This window comes from Nicotiana sylvestris, chromosome 9 (assembly GCF_000393655.2).
Source record: "Nicotiana sylvestris chromosome 9, ASM39365v2, whole genome shotgun sequence".
In the NCBI taxonomy this organism is placed as follows: domain Eukaryota; kingdom Viridiplantae; phylum Streptophyta; class Magnoliopsida; order Solanales; family Solanaceae; genus Nicotiana; species Nicotiana sylvestris.
In genome coordinates this window covers 18,380,319-18,393,963 of record NC_091065.1, presented here as the reverse complement: position 1 = coordinate 18,393,963, position 13,645 = coordinate 18,380,319, and the positions used below count along the sequence as shown (strand labels likewise).

The 13,645-nt window shown below is 39.2% G+C and overlaps 2 protein-coding genes across 2 annotated transcripts; both read left to right on the top strand.

Moving 5' to 3' along the window:
• Positions 1 to 7,895: 7,895 nt before the first annotated feature.
• On the top strand, positions 7,896 to 9,541 carry LOC138877294 (uncharacterized). The gene is made up of 2 exons (XM_070156892.1): positions 7,896 to 8,277; positions 8,715 to 9,541. Exons 1-2 carry the CDS (start codon positions 7,896 to 7,898, stop codon positions 9,539 to 9,541), a joined length of 1,209 nt encoding a protein of 402 aa, XP_070012993.1.
• A 2,854-nt stretch (positions 9,542 to 12,395) lies between these two features.
• LOC138877293 (uncharacterized) lies at positions 12,396 to 13,316 on the top strand. Its single transcript, XM_070156891.1, has one exon. The coding sequence runs from the start codon at positions 12,396 to 12,398 to the stop codon at positions 13,314 to 13,316; it is 921 nt and encodes a 306-aa protein (XP_070012992.1).
• Positions 13,317 to 13,645: the final 329 nt, after the last annotated feature.

Below are 13,645 nucleotides of genomic sequence, written 5' to 3'. Positions count from 1 at the left end.
TCCCTTTACCCAAATCATTCTATAAGTTGTTCTTGGTTCGTCTCTTCTTCTCGTATACTCCCATGATGATTTACACTGAAATATCCTCTTGTTTCCAGCATCCAACAAGGCCTGTCAAGAACCTGCGTCGGTGAAGGTGGTTTGATTTTCTCCATAATGTGTACTGCTAAGACTTCAGGAAGTATTTCATATAGCCTATCCATATCCCACTCACCATCTAAGGTAACATCATTTACATTATATATATTTTCATCAATGCCAAAGTCCTGAGGAACTAAAAAATATAGTGCCCCAAGACCTGTCCAATTTTCATACCAAACTAGTGAGGATCCCATTTTTGTTTGCCAAAAGATTTGATGTTCAATCAGATCTCTGCATTCCAACATTTTTCTCCATATGTGAGACCCCCTTTTCCACGGAACAATAACAGGATTTAATTTTTTGCAGTATTTCTGACATACGAAAGAGCTCCATAGGCTCGGTTTTGTTCTGAAATTCCACCACAACTTACTGAATAATGCGTTTGCTACATCATGCAGTGACCTGAAACCTATTCCTCCTTCTTCAATTGGCATGCATAAGGTATTCCATGAAGCTCAATGCCTACTAGTTCCTCCTACAGTGCTGCTCCAAAAAAACTGAGCAAATAATTTGTGCAACCTATTTATCACATACTTTGGAGGGTTTACAGCTGAAAGTAGATGCATAGGCATGCTTTGCAATACATGGGATATGAGAACTGCCCTGCCCCTACTGATAATAACTTGTCCTGCCATGATTGCATTTTGTCCATTACCTTAGTAATTAGGGGCTGATAGAATTCCAGCTTTCTCCTTGCATAAAATATCGGACAACCTAGATATATGATAGGGAAATCATTCCTATGAATGCCTGTGATCCTTTCTACCTTGCCGACCACTTCCATGTCTGTTAAATGATGCAGGTACACAGCTGATTTGGTCTTGTTAACAAGCTGCCCAGATGCATTTTCATATGCCTTCAGCACTTGCATAATCAACATCAGAGATGTTTCATCTGAGGATGAGAAGATAATCATGTCATCTGCATACGCCAAATGATTGATCTTTGGACTCCACTTTGGCATCCCAAATCCACAAAAATACAGGTTAGTGTGTAGTGCATTGAGTCCCCTAGATAATGCTTCTGCTGCCAATATAAACAAAGTTGGAGATACAGGATCACCTTGTTTTATTCCCCTTGAGGACTTAAAGAACCCATGAGCTTGACCATTTATTAGAATAGAATACCAATTGTTTGAAACTAATCCAAAGACAATCCCTATCAACCTTTCTATGAATCCCGTCTTTCTTAGTACCTTGGTTAGGAATAGCCAAGATATTCTATCATAAGCTTTGGTCATATCTAGCTTCAGGATGACATTAGGTCCAGCCTTAGTTCTAAGCCTAATGTCAGTCACTATCTCCTGAGTTAAAAGGATGTTTTCTACTATATTCCTTCCCTTAACAAAACCTGCTTGTTCCTTCGATATCAAACTTGGGAGAAATTTCACTAGCCTTTCATGAACCACCCTTGATATAACCTTATTAGAAAAATTACTGAGGCTTATTGGTCTTAAATTAGAAAAGGTGGTAACTTCTTTTTTCTTTGGTAGAAGAACTAGGTTTGTGTGTGTTACACACTTGGGTAGCTCATGGCCATTGAAAAAAGCCCTCACCATGTCGTACAGGTCATCCCCTATTAAGTCCCAACAAGAATGATAAAATTTTCCTGACATACCATCTGGCCCCCCAGCACTATCACCATTAAGTCCAAGTACTGCCACTTTAACCTCCTCTTTTGTTGGTTTCTTAATCAATTCTGCATTCTGCTCAGTGTTAATAAGATTAGGAACATGCTCTACGATATCAAATGATGAAGGAGTAGCTTCTTCTGTGAACTGTTCCTCGTAGAATTTGATAGCCTCTTCTGCAATTTGTTGTTCTTCTTCAATCCAGGTTCCTCCACTATTTTGAATTCTGTTAAGCTGAAGTCTCTTCCTTCTACCTCTCACTTGTGCATGGAAGAACTTAGTGTTCCTATCCCCTTCCTTGAACCAAGTCATGCCTGCCTTTTGTTGCCAATATTTCTCCTCTAGTGCAAGACTTTTGATCAATTCTGCGTGAACCTTTTGTAGTCTTTCCCTATTCATTCCTGTAGGATTTGCTTCAAATTCTACTTCATGAACCATCACTACCTCTTCCATACTTGCTATCTTTTGGAAAATATCTCCAAATGTAGCCTTACTCCACAATGAAAGGGCCTTCTTTAATTTTTTTAACTTATGATTAAAAAGAATAAAAGGATTTGCACTGAAATCAGCAGACCAATTCTCTTTTACCACATCTTTAAAAGTTGCATGTTCCCCAAAAAAATTCAAGAACTTAAAATGTTTTTTTATAGGTGGAGTCTCAATATCACACTTCAAAAACATTGGACTATGATCAGAGCCAGTCTTTGACAAATGTTGCACCTCTATTCCTGGAAATTTTTGTTGGAACTCAACATTGGCCAAACATCTGTCTAGTCTTTTGAATATACAGTCTTCATCTGCTCTCCCATTCCACCATGTGAATATGCTGCCTTTAAATCCAAGGTCGAATAGATTGCAAGTGTTGATGCAGTGTCGAAAATCATCAATTTCATTCAATGACACAGGTATCCCACCAAATTTTTCTTTTTCGTCCCTTATTACATTTAAATCACCTCCTACAAGCCATGGTGCATCCATATCCCTTGCCATTGCATATAATGAATCCCATAATTCTATCCTCTCGATTGCATCACATTTTGCGTATATCAATGTTAGGACAAACTCCACATGCGATTCAGTATGAAACAATCTTAATGTTAATTGTTGCACCATATTGTACATAACAGTTACCTCAAATACCTCATCTATAAAAGCCCAGATCTTGTTGGAAACATTTGAAATTGCATGTGCAAGTCCTATCTTGTTTCTGTACCTTTCCAGTTTTTTTGCTTGTTGCTTTGGCTCCATTAATCCTACAAAATCATAGTGATTTTGCCTATGCATTTTTGTCAACCTTTCAAAGGCCTGCTGTGTGTTGACTGACCTTATATTCCAAATGAGAGCATTCATCACTGATTGCTGGATTTAGTCATCGTTCTCCTTGTGTGCACCCCAGCTTTTGGTGCTGCAAAATTATCTTTTTGTTGCTTCTTCTTACCTTTTGCTGCTGATTTTGCCTTTTCCACTTGCGTAGGTGATAAGTCACCTTTCCTTGCAGCAATCATAAGGTGTTGGGTAGTTGATTCTTGATCCATGTCGTATCCTGATTTACCAGGTTCTTCTCCTTCTTCATTGTCTTCCTTCCCTCCTGATGTAGCTCCAAATGCATTATTTTTAGGGTCCAAGGGTTTCTCTTCTCCTCTTTTTAACATCTGCAACTGGTTTTTCTCTAATGTAACAGTAATATTTACTATTTCTGTTTTTGTTTTGGTTGTTTCAACTTCTCTGTTGTGTTGTGTCCTTGTGGGTCTTCTTGTGATTTCTGAAGTTGATCATCTTCTGTGCCTCTAGGATCATTTACCTCTGGGCCTCTTCCTTCATAGTTACTAATTTCTGTGACTTCTGCCGTCTGAGAATTATTGATGTGCTCAACATATTCTGCTCCTTCCTTTATTAAATAGTTACCAGTTGTATTGTTTTCATTGGCATGGATCTCTCCATTTACACTTTGCTCATCTTCTTCTTTGTCATTCTCATTAGGTTTCTCATCATCTTGTGCTCCTAGTGGTACTTCGTTCTCTTATGAATCGTATTCCCTTTGTGCCTCCCATAGCCTGCCTCCACATTCTTGCACTCTTTCTTTAAATGTAGACGATTTTGACCCTTCTGCTATATAATTTGGCTTTTTATTAAGTACCTTGTTCACTAATATATCTTGTGATGGGATTTCCTTGCATGGTTTATTGATCTTCACTATTCCTTCTTCTGTTTTATCCTTGAAGCTTCTTTCTACCCATTGTGCGGTATCGTTTGTTGCTTTTGATGCCTCCTTTCCATTGACTAGACCATTAGTCAAACTAATACCGGATGAGTTAAGATGAAAAGCTTGTGCCGCTGGATTTAACTTTCCCTCATTATTGACCATATTTTTTTTTTGCTTTGTAGATGCTTGGTTATGAAGTGCTGATCTGTTTGTTGCTACATTATCTGCCACCATTGCCAATTGATTAATAGGTTCTTCCTCTTCATCCATCCCTTGTAATATTGCAAACTTGTTAGCTACTTGAACATGATCATTATCTTCATTGTCTGCTGCCACCAAATCCTTACCACTGTTGCTATGTGCTTCTACTTGTCTCCCTACAGTGCTTGTACTCTCCTTGTTGTTAATGTTTTCAAACTGCTTAGTTGGTGCCATCTCCATTCCATTAATAGTGATACTAGTATTTTGAATTACTACATTTCTAACTCTGTTGTCCTTCACTTCCTTCCATTGCTCTTTAGCTGTAACATTCACATTACCCACGACCTTTCCACTAGATAACATCATTATAGGCTGTGAGTTCCCTATGTCCTGTTTCTTAGAATTATCTGCTTGGTTATCATTCTCCTTCTCCATATATAGTTCAGGGTGTATCCTCCAGCATTCAAATTGATCATGCCCTTGAAGTTTACAATGTCTGCAGTATTTAGGCAGCATGTCATATTGAATTCTCACCCATTCAGTTCTTGTTGTTCCTATAGCTTCGTTGACTATGTCCATCCTCACCTTTTTAGGCAGATCTGCAAGTAAGTCCACTAGTACCTTCACCCTAGCACAACTAGGTCTAGTTTTATTAATTGTTGCCATGTCTAGATGCATAGGTTTACCTACTGCTGAAGCTAGAGAAAATAGATATTCCTTTACAAAAAAGGTTGGCAATAGACCTGGGACTGAGATCCAAGCCATTGCCTTGGGTGTTTCTTCATCTGCTCTAAACTTTGAGTCATAAATCAACGGCCTAAGCTGATATTGATAGTCATCCCTATCCTTTATGTAATGAGTTTTTGATGAGAAATGAAGATAGTCCTGCCTTAATGTCATTCTAATCAAAATATGTCTATCCCTTAGAAATCCAATGTTACATTCACCTTTAATTCCGCATTGAATTGGTATTAACTTACGCAATTGTTGAATTTCTGGGCTGCCATAAGAACATTTACCAACTATTGCATATTGTAATCCTTCGATGATATCCATCCTTTCTACTTCTGCTTCTGTGAATTGAATAACATGTTCTCCATTCAATATTATAGGTGTACGAATAGCAATTGGCTCAACTTCCTGTTGCTCCTGCATTCCAGCATTTAAAGTGGAAGGTTTCAGAATTTTGGAGTAATCCATCGGCTGTTTGTTGTTAATTGTGATCCCTGATGTTTGCGCAATGTTTGGAGGAAGTTGTGTAGGCAGCGCAGCCACCAAAAGTGGCTGGCCACCTACCTGTGTGTCCATTACAGTTGTAATTCTTTAGCACTTTACTTACATGACAAAGGTGCAGTATGTTTGCAATAAAATGAAATTACTGTAATTTGAATTTGCTTCACGCAATCTATTGTGCTTAACAGTAGCGCTGGAATTAGCTGAATTGTTGAAATTGAATGAAGAACTCTGTGTGCTACAGTAACTCGTGAAACTGAAATTAAGATCTACAAAAATTGACTATAGATCTGAAGTTGAAACCAATTGGGTATTATTTGTAAGGAAATTATGTATCTTTTGACACCATGTTTGGTTGGTTCCACCACCGGATTCCAAAGTTATGACCGGAAAATAATGACGAAATTACTGTTCAGAGATTTTTCTAGAGAGAAGGCAGAGAAAAGTTAGATTTGTTTGTCGACATTAAAAAAAATTTAGTAGTCTGGTGTGAGGTGTAAAAATTAATTTTCATAAAAATTAAAAGAGAAAAATACCCAGTTGACCGAACTACGCGAGTCTGATTCTCACCGAATGTGAGAAGCGTAGGCAAACCTCATCGGTTCCGACCCCAATTTTCAAAAATCCAAAAATATTTTCCTTTAGAAATCTTTCCTTAGAAAATTCAAAATAAAAAAAAAAGGGGAAGTGTTTTTTAAAACTAAAAAAAAAAAGTAGTTTCCTTCTTTCTAGAGTATTTAAACGGGTTTTCTTTGTTTTGAAGTATTTTTCCAAAAAATAAAAAAAATCCAAAAAAAAGAAAATATTCTTTTCCTTCTTTAAAACTATTTCTTTCGTAAATGTCAAACAAAATTTTTTTCTTTTGAAAAATGAAGTTCAAAAATATTTTGCTTTTCTTTAGAAGTACTTTTGTAAATAATTAAAAAACTCAGAAATTCAAATTATTTTCTTAAAAGTCCCTCTTTCGAAAATTAAGAGGCAACATCCAAAATCCAAAAAAAAATTAATAATATTTTCTTTCTTCTTTGGAAAAAGAGAAAACAAATAAAAATTCAAACAAAAATATTTTCTTTTTACTTTTAAAAATCCCAAAGTTCCAATCAAAAGAAAAGGAATTTTTAGAAGTCTTTCTTTCACAAATAAAAGAAAAATCAAAATCAAAAATCCAATAAATAAATAAATAAATATTTCCTTTCTTATTTTAAAGCATTTTTTTAGAAAATTCCAAAAGAAATAAAAAAATATCAAAAATATTTTTCTTTTGTCTTAAAGCTTTCATGGTTTGAGTTTTATAAAAAAGTAAAAAAAAAAGAGTTAGTTTATTTACTCCATTCTCAATCTTCCTGAACTATGTAATGATCTGATTCATGCGGCGACATGATATCTAGGCAACCCACAAAAGATTCGATCAAAATATTTTTCAATGAATCTAAATTGAGGGATCAAAATGAGGGGAGTGTAAAAACAAAAAAAGAAAAAAGAAAAGAAAAAGAAAATAAGAGCACCAATAAGAAGCAACTTAATAAGCCGGAATGAAACATGAAGCCTTCCAAAAGCACTTTAGAAATGGTGATGATGTTAGGAGCATGGCATATTATGTGTAATTCATATCTATAAAATGCCTAACTCTAACACGTTTGATGTCTCTTAATACAGTAAGTTTAAGGTGGTTGGTTTATGGTGAATCTGGCAACACATCATTACTTCACAAGATCTAAGGGATCGGTAGTAATGGATAACAGTGATGAAATTGAGTTGATCAGTGATAATCCCCAGGGTCAGTCGGTCAAGCAAGAGTCAGAGGAAATAAGAAAATTGAGACAACAACTGTCAGATGTATATCAGGCTTGGGTTTCTGGTCAACCACCACCCCAGGGTCCCTCTGAGGCAACTTCCACCGTACCCCAGGATACTCAACAACCACTCCATGTAGCGAGCGATCATGTTCTACCACTAGAGTATGTGCCAAACTATAGCCTCCATGCTGCCCCTAGTACCTCTAATATGCGACCTCCAGTCGTACCGGTCAGGAACATCCCTCTCGTCGTGTTTGGCGCACCGGTATATACAATCCTGCCACCACCTCTTGTGATGAGACCAAATAATGAGCCACTACCTTAGGCTTATGATGTCCAATACTACTCCCCAAATATGGCATTCAGGGTCTCAGCTCCCTACAATCAGACACCTCAGTACGAGTCGCTAGTGGAAAATGAAAAGCCTGATAGGTGGTCACAAAAGTGTTTCGTTCGGTTATCTATGCATGTTCCCTCATATCCATTTGCCACCAGGGTTCAAGACCCCAAAATTTGAGAAGTATGATGGACACAGTGACCTTATCGCCCACCTGAAAAGGTACTGAACCAACTGAGAGGCGCAGGTGGAAAAGAAGAATTGTTGATGGCATACTTTGAGGAAAGTCTTGTAGGGGTAGCCTTTGAATGGTTCATTGACCAAGACATCTCTCATTGGCATGTCTGGGACGACATGGCCCAGGCCTTCGTCAAGCAATTCCAATACAACATTGATATTGCACCAAATCGCAACTCCCTATCCAATATGAAGAAAAAGCCAACGAAAAGCTTTAGAGAGTATGCCATCAAGTGGAGGGAGCAAACAGCAAGAGTTAAGCCACCCATGGATAATCATGAGTTGATCACTATCTTTTTGGAGGCTCAAGAGCCTGATTATTTCCAAAACATGATGTCCGCAATGGGTAGGCCCTTTGTAGAAGCAATCAAGATAGGAGAAATGGTCGAAAATGGCCTAAAGACTGGCAGGATTATAAGCCAAGCTGCTCTCAAAGCCACCACCCAAGCAATCCAAAATGGGTCGGGAAGTTTTGCAAATAGGAGAAAAAGAGATGAAGGTTCTATGATGACTTCGGATCTAGGGAAGTTCAAAGAGGGGCATCGCACCCTTACGTACAAGTTCCACAAGGGCAATCCAGCTACCCTCAACATTATTATCCTCCACCAATTCCTCAATACTCAGTGGGCCCACCATAATATACAGTGTTTAATGCTCAATCCTATGTTCGGTCTACCAATCAACAAATACTGGAACCAGCTCCGAGGAACCCTCGACCTCAGCAGCAAAATTTTTGGGCACCCTACAATGCTCATCCCAGGCAGGATTATGGCCGAGAGCAGAGGCCGGTGGAAAAATTCACCCCATTGACTGAACCATACTCTAGTCTTTTCCAGAAGTTGAAACAGATGGGCGTGATTGGACCCATCGCTCCCCACCATATGCATCCCGATTCACATGGATTTCAAGTAAATGCTAGATGTGAATACCATTTAGGTGCCCCGGGGCAGAGCACTGATGACTGTTGGACTCTGAAAAGAGCTATAGAAAGACTCATCACTGAAAAATTGATGGTGGTAACAAATGGTGAAGACCCTCCCAATGTTACAAATAACCCATTGCCAACACACAACGATGTTCATTTTGTAGGAATGATTGGACGAGATCAGGAACACAAGCCATTTGATCGGGTAGAGATGACCATGGGAACAATTCAAGAGGTAACCAAATGGGAAGAGAGTCCAAGCCAAGATGTTTCGTTGATTATGAAAGGCGCCCCGAGCTTAGAAAATATAACTTTATTTGTTCCTAAGGTCCCCAGGTTGGAAGTTCGCTCTAATGTTCCAAGCCCAAGGTTATATGTCATTGGAGGCCAGCCCATCACAAGGCAGAATCAGGGCAGTACGAAGGGTATAACAGAGCCGATAATAATCAGACATGCCGTGCAACCCCCTGTGACAAATACAAAAACCATTTCTTGGAACTACAACAAAACTGTGATGACGTACAAAGGCAAGGAAATCATAGAAGAAGTGAGAGAAACTGGAGGTTTGACTCGATCAGGGAGGTGTTACTCTCCAGAGGAGTTGAGGAAGGCCAAGCAAATCAGAGAAGGACAATTGCCAATAAAGAAACCGGTCACTGAAGAAGAGGCAGAAGAGTTTTTGAAAAGTATGAAAGTTCACGATTACTCAATCATTGACCAGCTAAGGAAGACTCCTACCCAAATCTTTTTACTATCTCTGCTCCTACATTCAAAAGAGCATGCCCGTGTACTAATTAAGACCCTGAACAAGGCACCTGTCTCAGAAAAGACACAGTGAATGAGTTAGAGAAGATGGCCAACAGATTTTTTGAGGTAAACAAAATCTCCTTTACTAATGATGAACTTCCCGAGGAAGGAGCCGGGCACAATAGGGCTTTGCACCTGGTCGTCAAATGTGAGGGGCATTATGTAAAGCGAGTCATGGTTGATGGAGGCTCGAGTGTAGATGTATGCCTTCTCTCTACTTTGCAAGGCATGAAGATCAATACAAACAGAATCCGGCCCAACAATATTCGCATCCAGGCTTTTTGACGACTCAGCAAGAGATACCATTGGGGAGATCAACCTCACTATAACGATTGGGCTGATTGACTTTGAAATTGTCTTCCAAGTAGTGGACATGGACACTTCTTATAACTTTCTTCTTGGAAGGCCATGGATCCGTATGGCTTGAGCTGTGCTATCCACATTGCATCAGATGGTCAAGTTCGAATACGACAGGCAAGAAATTATTGTTCACGGAGAAGACGAGTCGTCCATTTATAAAGACCCATTAATCCCATGTATTGAGTCCAAGGAAGGGTGTGAGTCCATTGTCTATCAAGCTTTCGAAGTGGTTTCTATGGACCATGTTGAGGAAGGAAAGCCCATTCTGCATCCTCGTCTATCTACCACATCTGTAATGGTGGCTGCACTAATGCTGAGACAAGGTTATGAGCTAGGAAAAGGTTTGGGGGCATCACTACAAGGAATTTCGAAAGACATTTCTCCGTTCAGTAAGAGGGGTGTTTTTGGTTTAGGTTTCAGGGCAACACAAGCAGACGAAAGCAAAGCTAAGCACTGCAAAAAGTATAGGTGGGACTTGCAGCAATCTATCCCTCACATTTTCTACACTTTCATCAAGCCACTACTCCAAGAGGGTTAAAAATCCTCAGCGCAACCGAACGTTGATGAAATTTGCCATGGCCTCAGCCAGATGTTTTCTGAAGTGAATAAGATCCAGGATGGTGAAGGCACTAGTCGTGCCGATTTGCAACTATTTGGCCCAGACACCATGCTCAATAACTGGGAAGCAACTCCTCTCCCTACAAGGAATGAGTCTTGGTAGTTTGCTTTTGCAGCTTCTTTTTTGTATTTTTGGGGGTTACTTTCAGGGTTGTAATCCAAACATCTCAGTTTGCTTATTTTATTTTGATGTTAACTCTTCTATCCTTTCAAATTCAATAAAAATGCAATTCCATTTCATATTAAGTTATGTTTTTTTTTTAATTTTTTCCCTTCTTTCTAATTCATGTCCTTTTCTTTCCATTTCAGTTTTGTTAATGTCTGCTTTAATAACATGACATGCATGCGGAATTCTCGCCCAGATCTTAAAAGGTTGTCTAATTTCGAAATAATGCATCAAGAGGTTGAATGTGATGAAGATAAGGTTGTTGAAGAAACAAAAAGAGAATTAGAACAATTTGAGAACAAGCCTAAGCCCAACCTCAATGATACTGAGCCAATTAACCTCGGAAGTCATGAAGAAATTAGAGAAACAAAAATAAGCATTCACACTGAACAAAAAACCAGAGATGCCTTGATTCAACTTTTGTTTAAATACAAAGATGTGTTTGCTCGGTCTTATGATGATATGCTGGGTTTAAGTGCTGACCTCGTGGTTCATAAGCTTCCCACGAATCTTGATTTTCCACCAGTCCAACAAAAGCAACGAAAATTCAAAACAGATATGAGTGATAAAATAAAAGAAGAAATAATAAAGCAATTGAGCGCCAATGTGGTTAGAGTTGTCCGATACACCACCTGGGTGGCAAATATCGTGCTTGTACCGAAGAATAATGGAAATACCAGAGTTTGTGTTGACTATAGAGACCTGAACAAAGTAAGTCCAAAGGATAATTTTCCTTTACCAAACATCCACATTCTTGTAGATAATTGCGCAAAGCATGAGATACAATCATTCGTGGATTGTTATGATGGGTACCACCAAATTCTAATGGATGAGGATGATGCAGAAAAGACAGCTTTCACCACTCCATGGGGTACTTATTGCTACAGGGTCATGCCATTCGGTTTGAAGAATGCAGGGGCAACTTATATGAGGGCCATGACCACTATTTTTCATAACATGATGCACAAAGAGATTGAAGTATATGTCGATGATGTCATTATAAAGTCAAAGACACAAGGTGATCATGTGCACAATTTGAAAAAGTTCTTCGAACAACTGCGGAAGTATGACCTTAAGCTCAATCCATCCAAGTGTACATTTAGAGTTCCATCTGGGAAACTCCTCGGTTTCATAGTCAACCGGAGAGGCATCGAATTGGATCCATCAAAGATAAAATCCATTCGAGATCTGCCACCACCAAAGAACAAAACTGAAGTCATGAGTTTGCTCAGGAGGTCGAACTACATCAGTCGGTTCATTGCTCAGCTCACAACCACATGTGAGCCCATCTTTAAGTTACTAAAAAAGATGTTGCTATCAAGTGGACGGACGATTACCAAAAAGCTTTGATAAGATCAAAGATTATCTGTCAAAACTCCCTATATTGGTCCCACCTGAACCTGGTAGGCCTTTGTTTTTATATCTATCGGTTATGGATAACTCTTTTGGATGTGTTCTGGGGCAACAGGACGCAACAGGCAAAAGGGAACAGGCAATTTATTATTTGAGCAAGAAGTTCACAAACTATGAGGTTAAGTACACCTTTTTTGAAAGGACATGTTGTGCCTTGACTTGGGTCGCTCAGAAGCTGAGACATTATCTTCTGGCCTACACTACTTACCTCATATCCAGAATGGATCCTTTGAAGTACATATTCCAAAAGCCAATGCCCACTGGTAGGCTCACAAAATGGCAAATCTTGCTCACATAGTACGACATCGTCCATGTCACTCGCACTGTGATGAAAGCACAAGCTTTGGAAGATCATTTGGCAGAGAATCCAGTTGATGATGATTACAAGCCACTAAGAACATACTTCCCAGATGAAGAGATCAACTCAATAGAGGAGTTAGTTTCGGACGATAGCCGTGTATGGAAAATGTATTTTGATGGAGATGTCAATATCAGAGGAGTTGGGATCGGGGCAATCCTCATCTCACCTATTAGGAAACATTACCCTTCAATGGCTCGACTGTATTTCTTCTGTACCAATAATACATCAGAATACGAGGCTTGTATCATGGGTCTAAAAACGACCCTCGATCTGGATGTGCAAAAACTATTGGTTATGGGAGATTTCGACTTGCTTATCCGGCAAGCCCAAAATGAATGGGAGACTCGGGACATAAAGCTTATTCCGTACAGACAACATGTGCAAGACTTGAGCAAAAGATTCAAATCCATCGAGTTCAGGTACATTCCCAGGTTTCACAACGAGCTAGTCGATGCCTTGGCTACTTTAGCCTCGATGTTCCCTTATCCAGGCAACACTTATATTGATCCACTAGAAATCCAAGTTCGAAATCAACACGGTTACTGCAATACAATTGAGATAGAACCAGATGGTGAACCATGGTATCATGACATACAACAGTTCCTGAAAACAAGAGAATATCCAGAGAATGCCAAAGGAGATCAAAAAAGAACTATAAGGCGGCTCGCCAGTGGTTTCTTCCTGAATGGGGAAATTTTGTACAAAAGGACCGCAAATTTAAATTTGTTGAGATGCATAGATGCCACAGAAGCGGAGCGGATCATGAGTGAAGTGCATTCGGGGGTATGTAGACCTCACATGAATGGATATGGTTTGGCGAAAAAGATTCTGCGGGCAGGGTATTATTGGCTTACTATGGAGCGAGATTGCTTCAGATTTGTTCGCTAGTGTCACCAATGCCAGATTCATGGTGACTTGATTCACTCGCCTCCTTCGGAGTTGCATCCCATGTCCTCTCCTTGGCCTTTCGTTTTTTGGGGAATGGATGTTATTGGGCTAATCGAGCCAAAGGCTTCAAATGGACATAGATTCATTTTGGTTGCAATTGATTACTTCACCAAGTGGGTGGAGGCCGTCACTTTCAAAGCAGTCACCAAGAAAGCAGTGGTAGACTTTGTTCATTCCAATATCATTTGTCGTTTTGGTATCCCAAAACCATTATCATTGACAATGCAACCAATCTAAATAGCCATTTGATGAAGGAGGTATGCGAACAA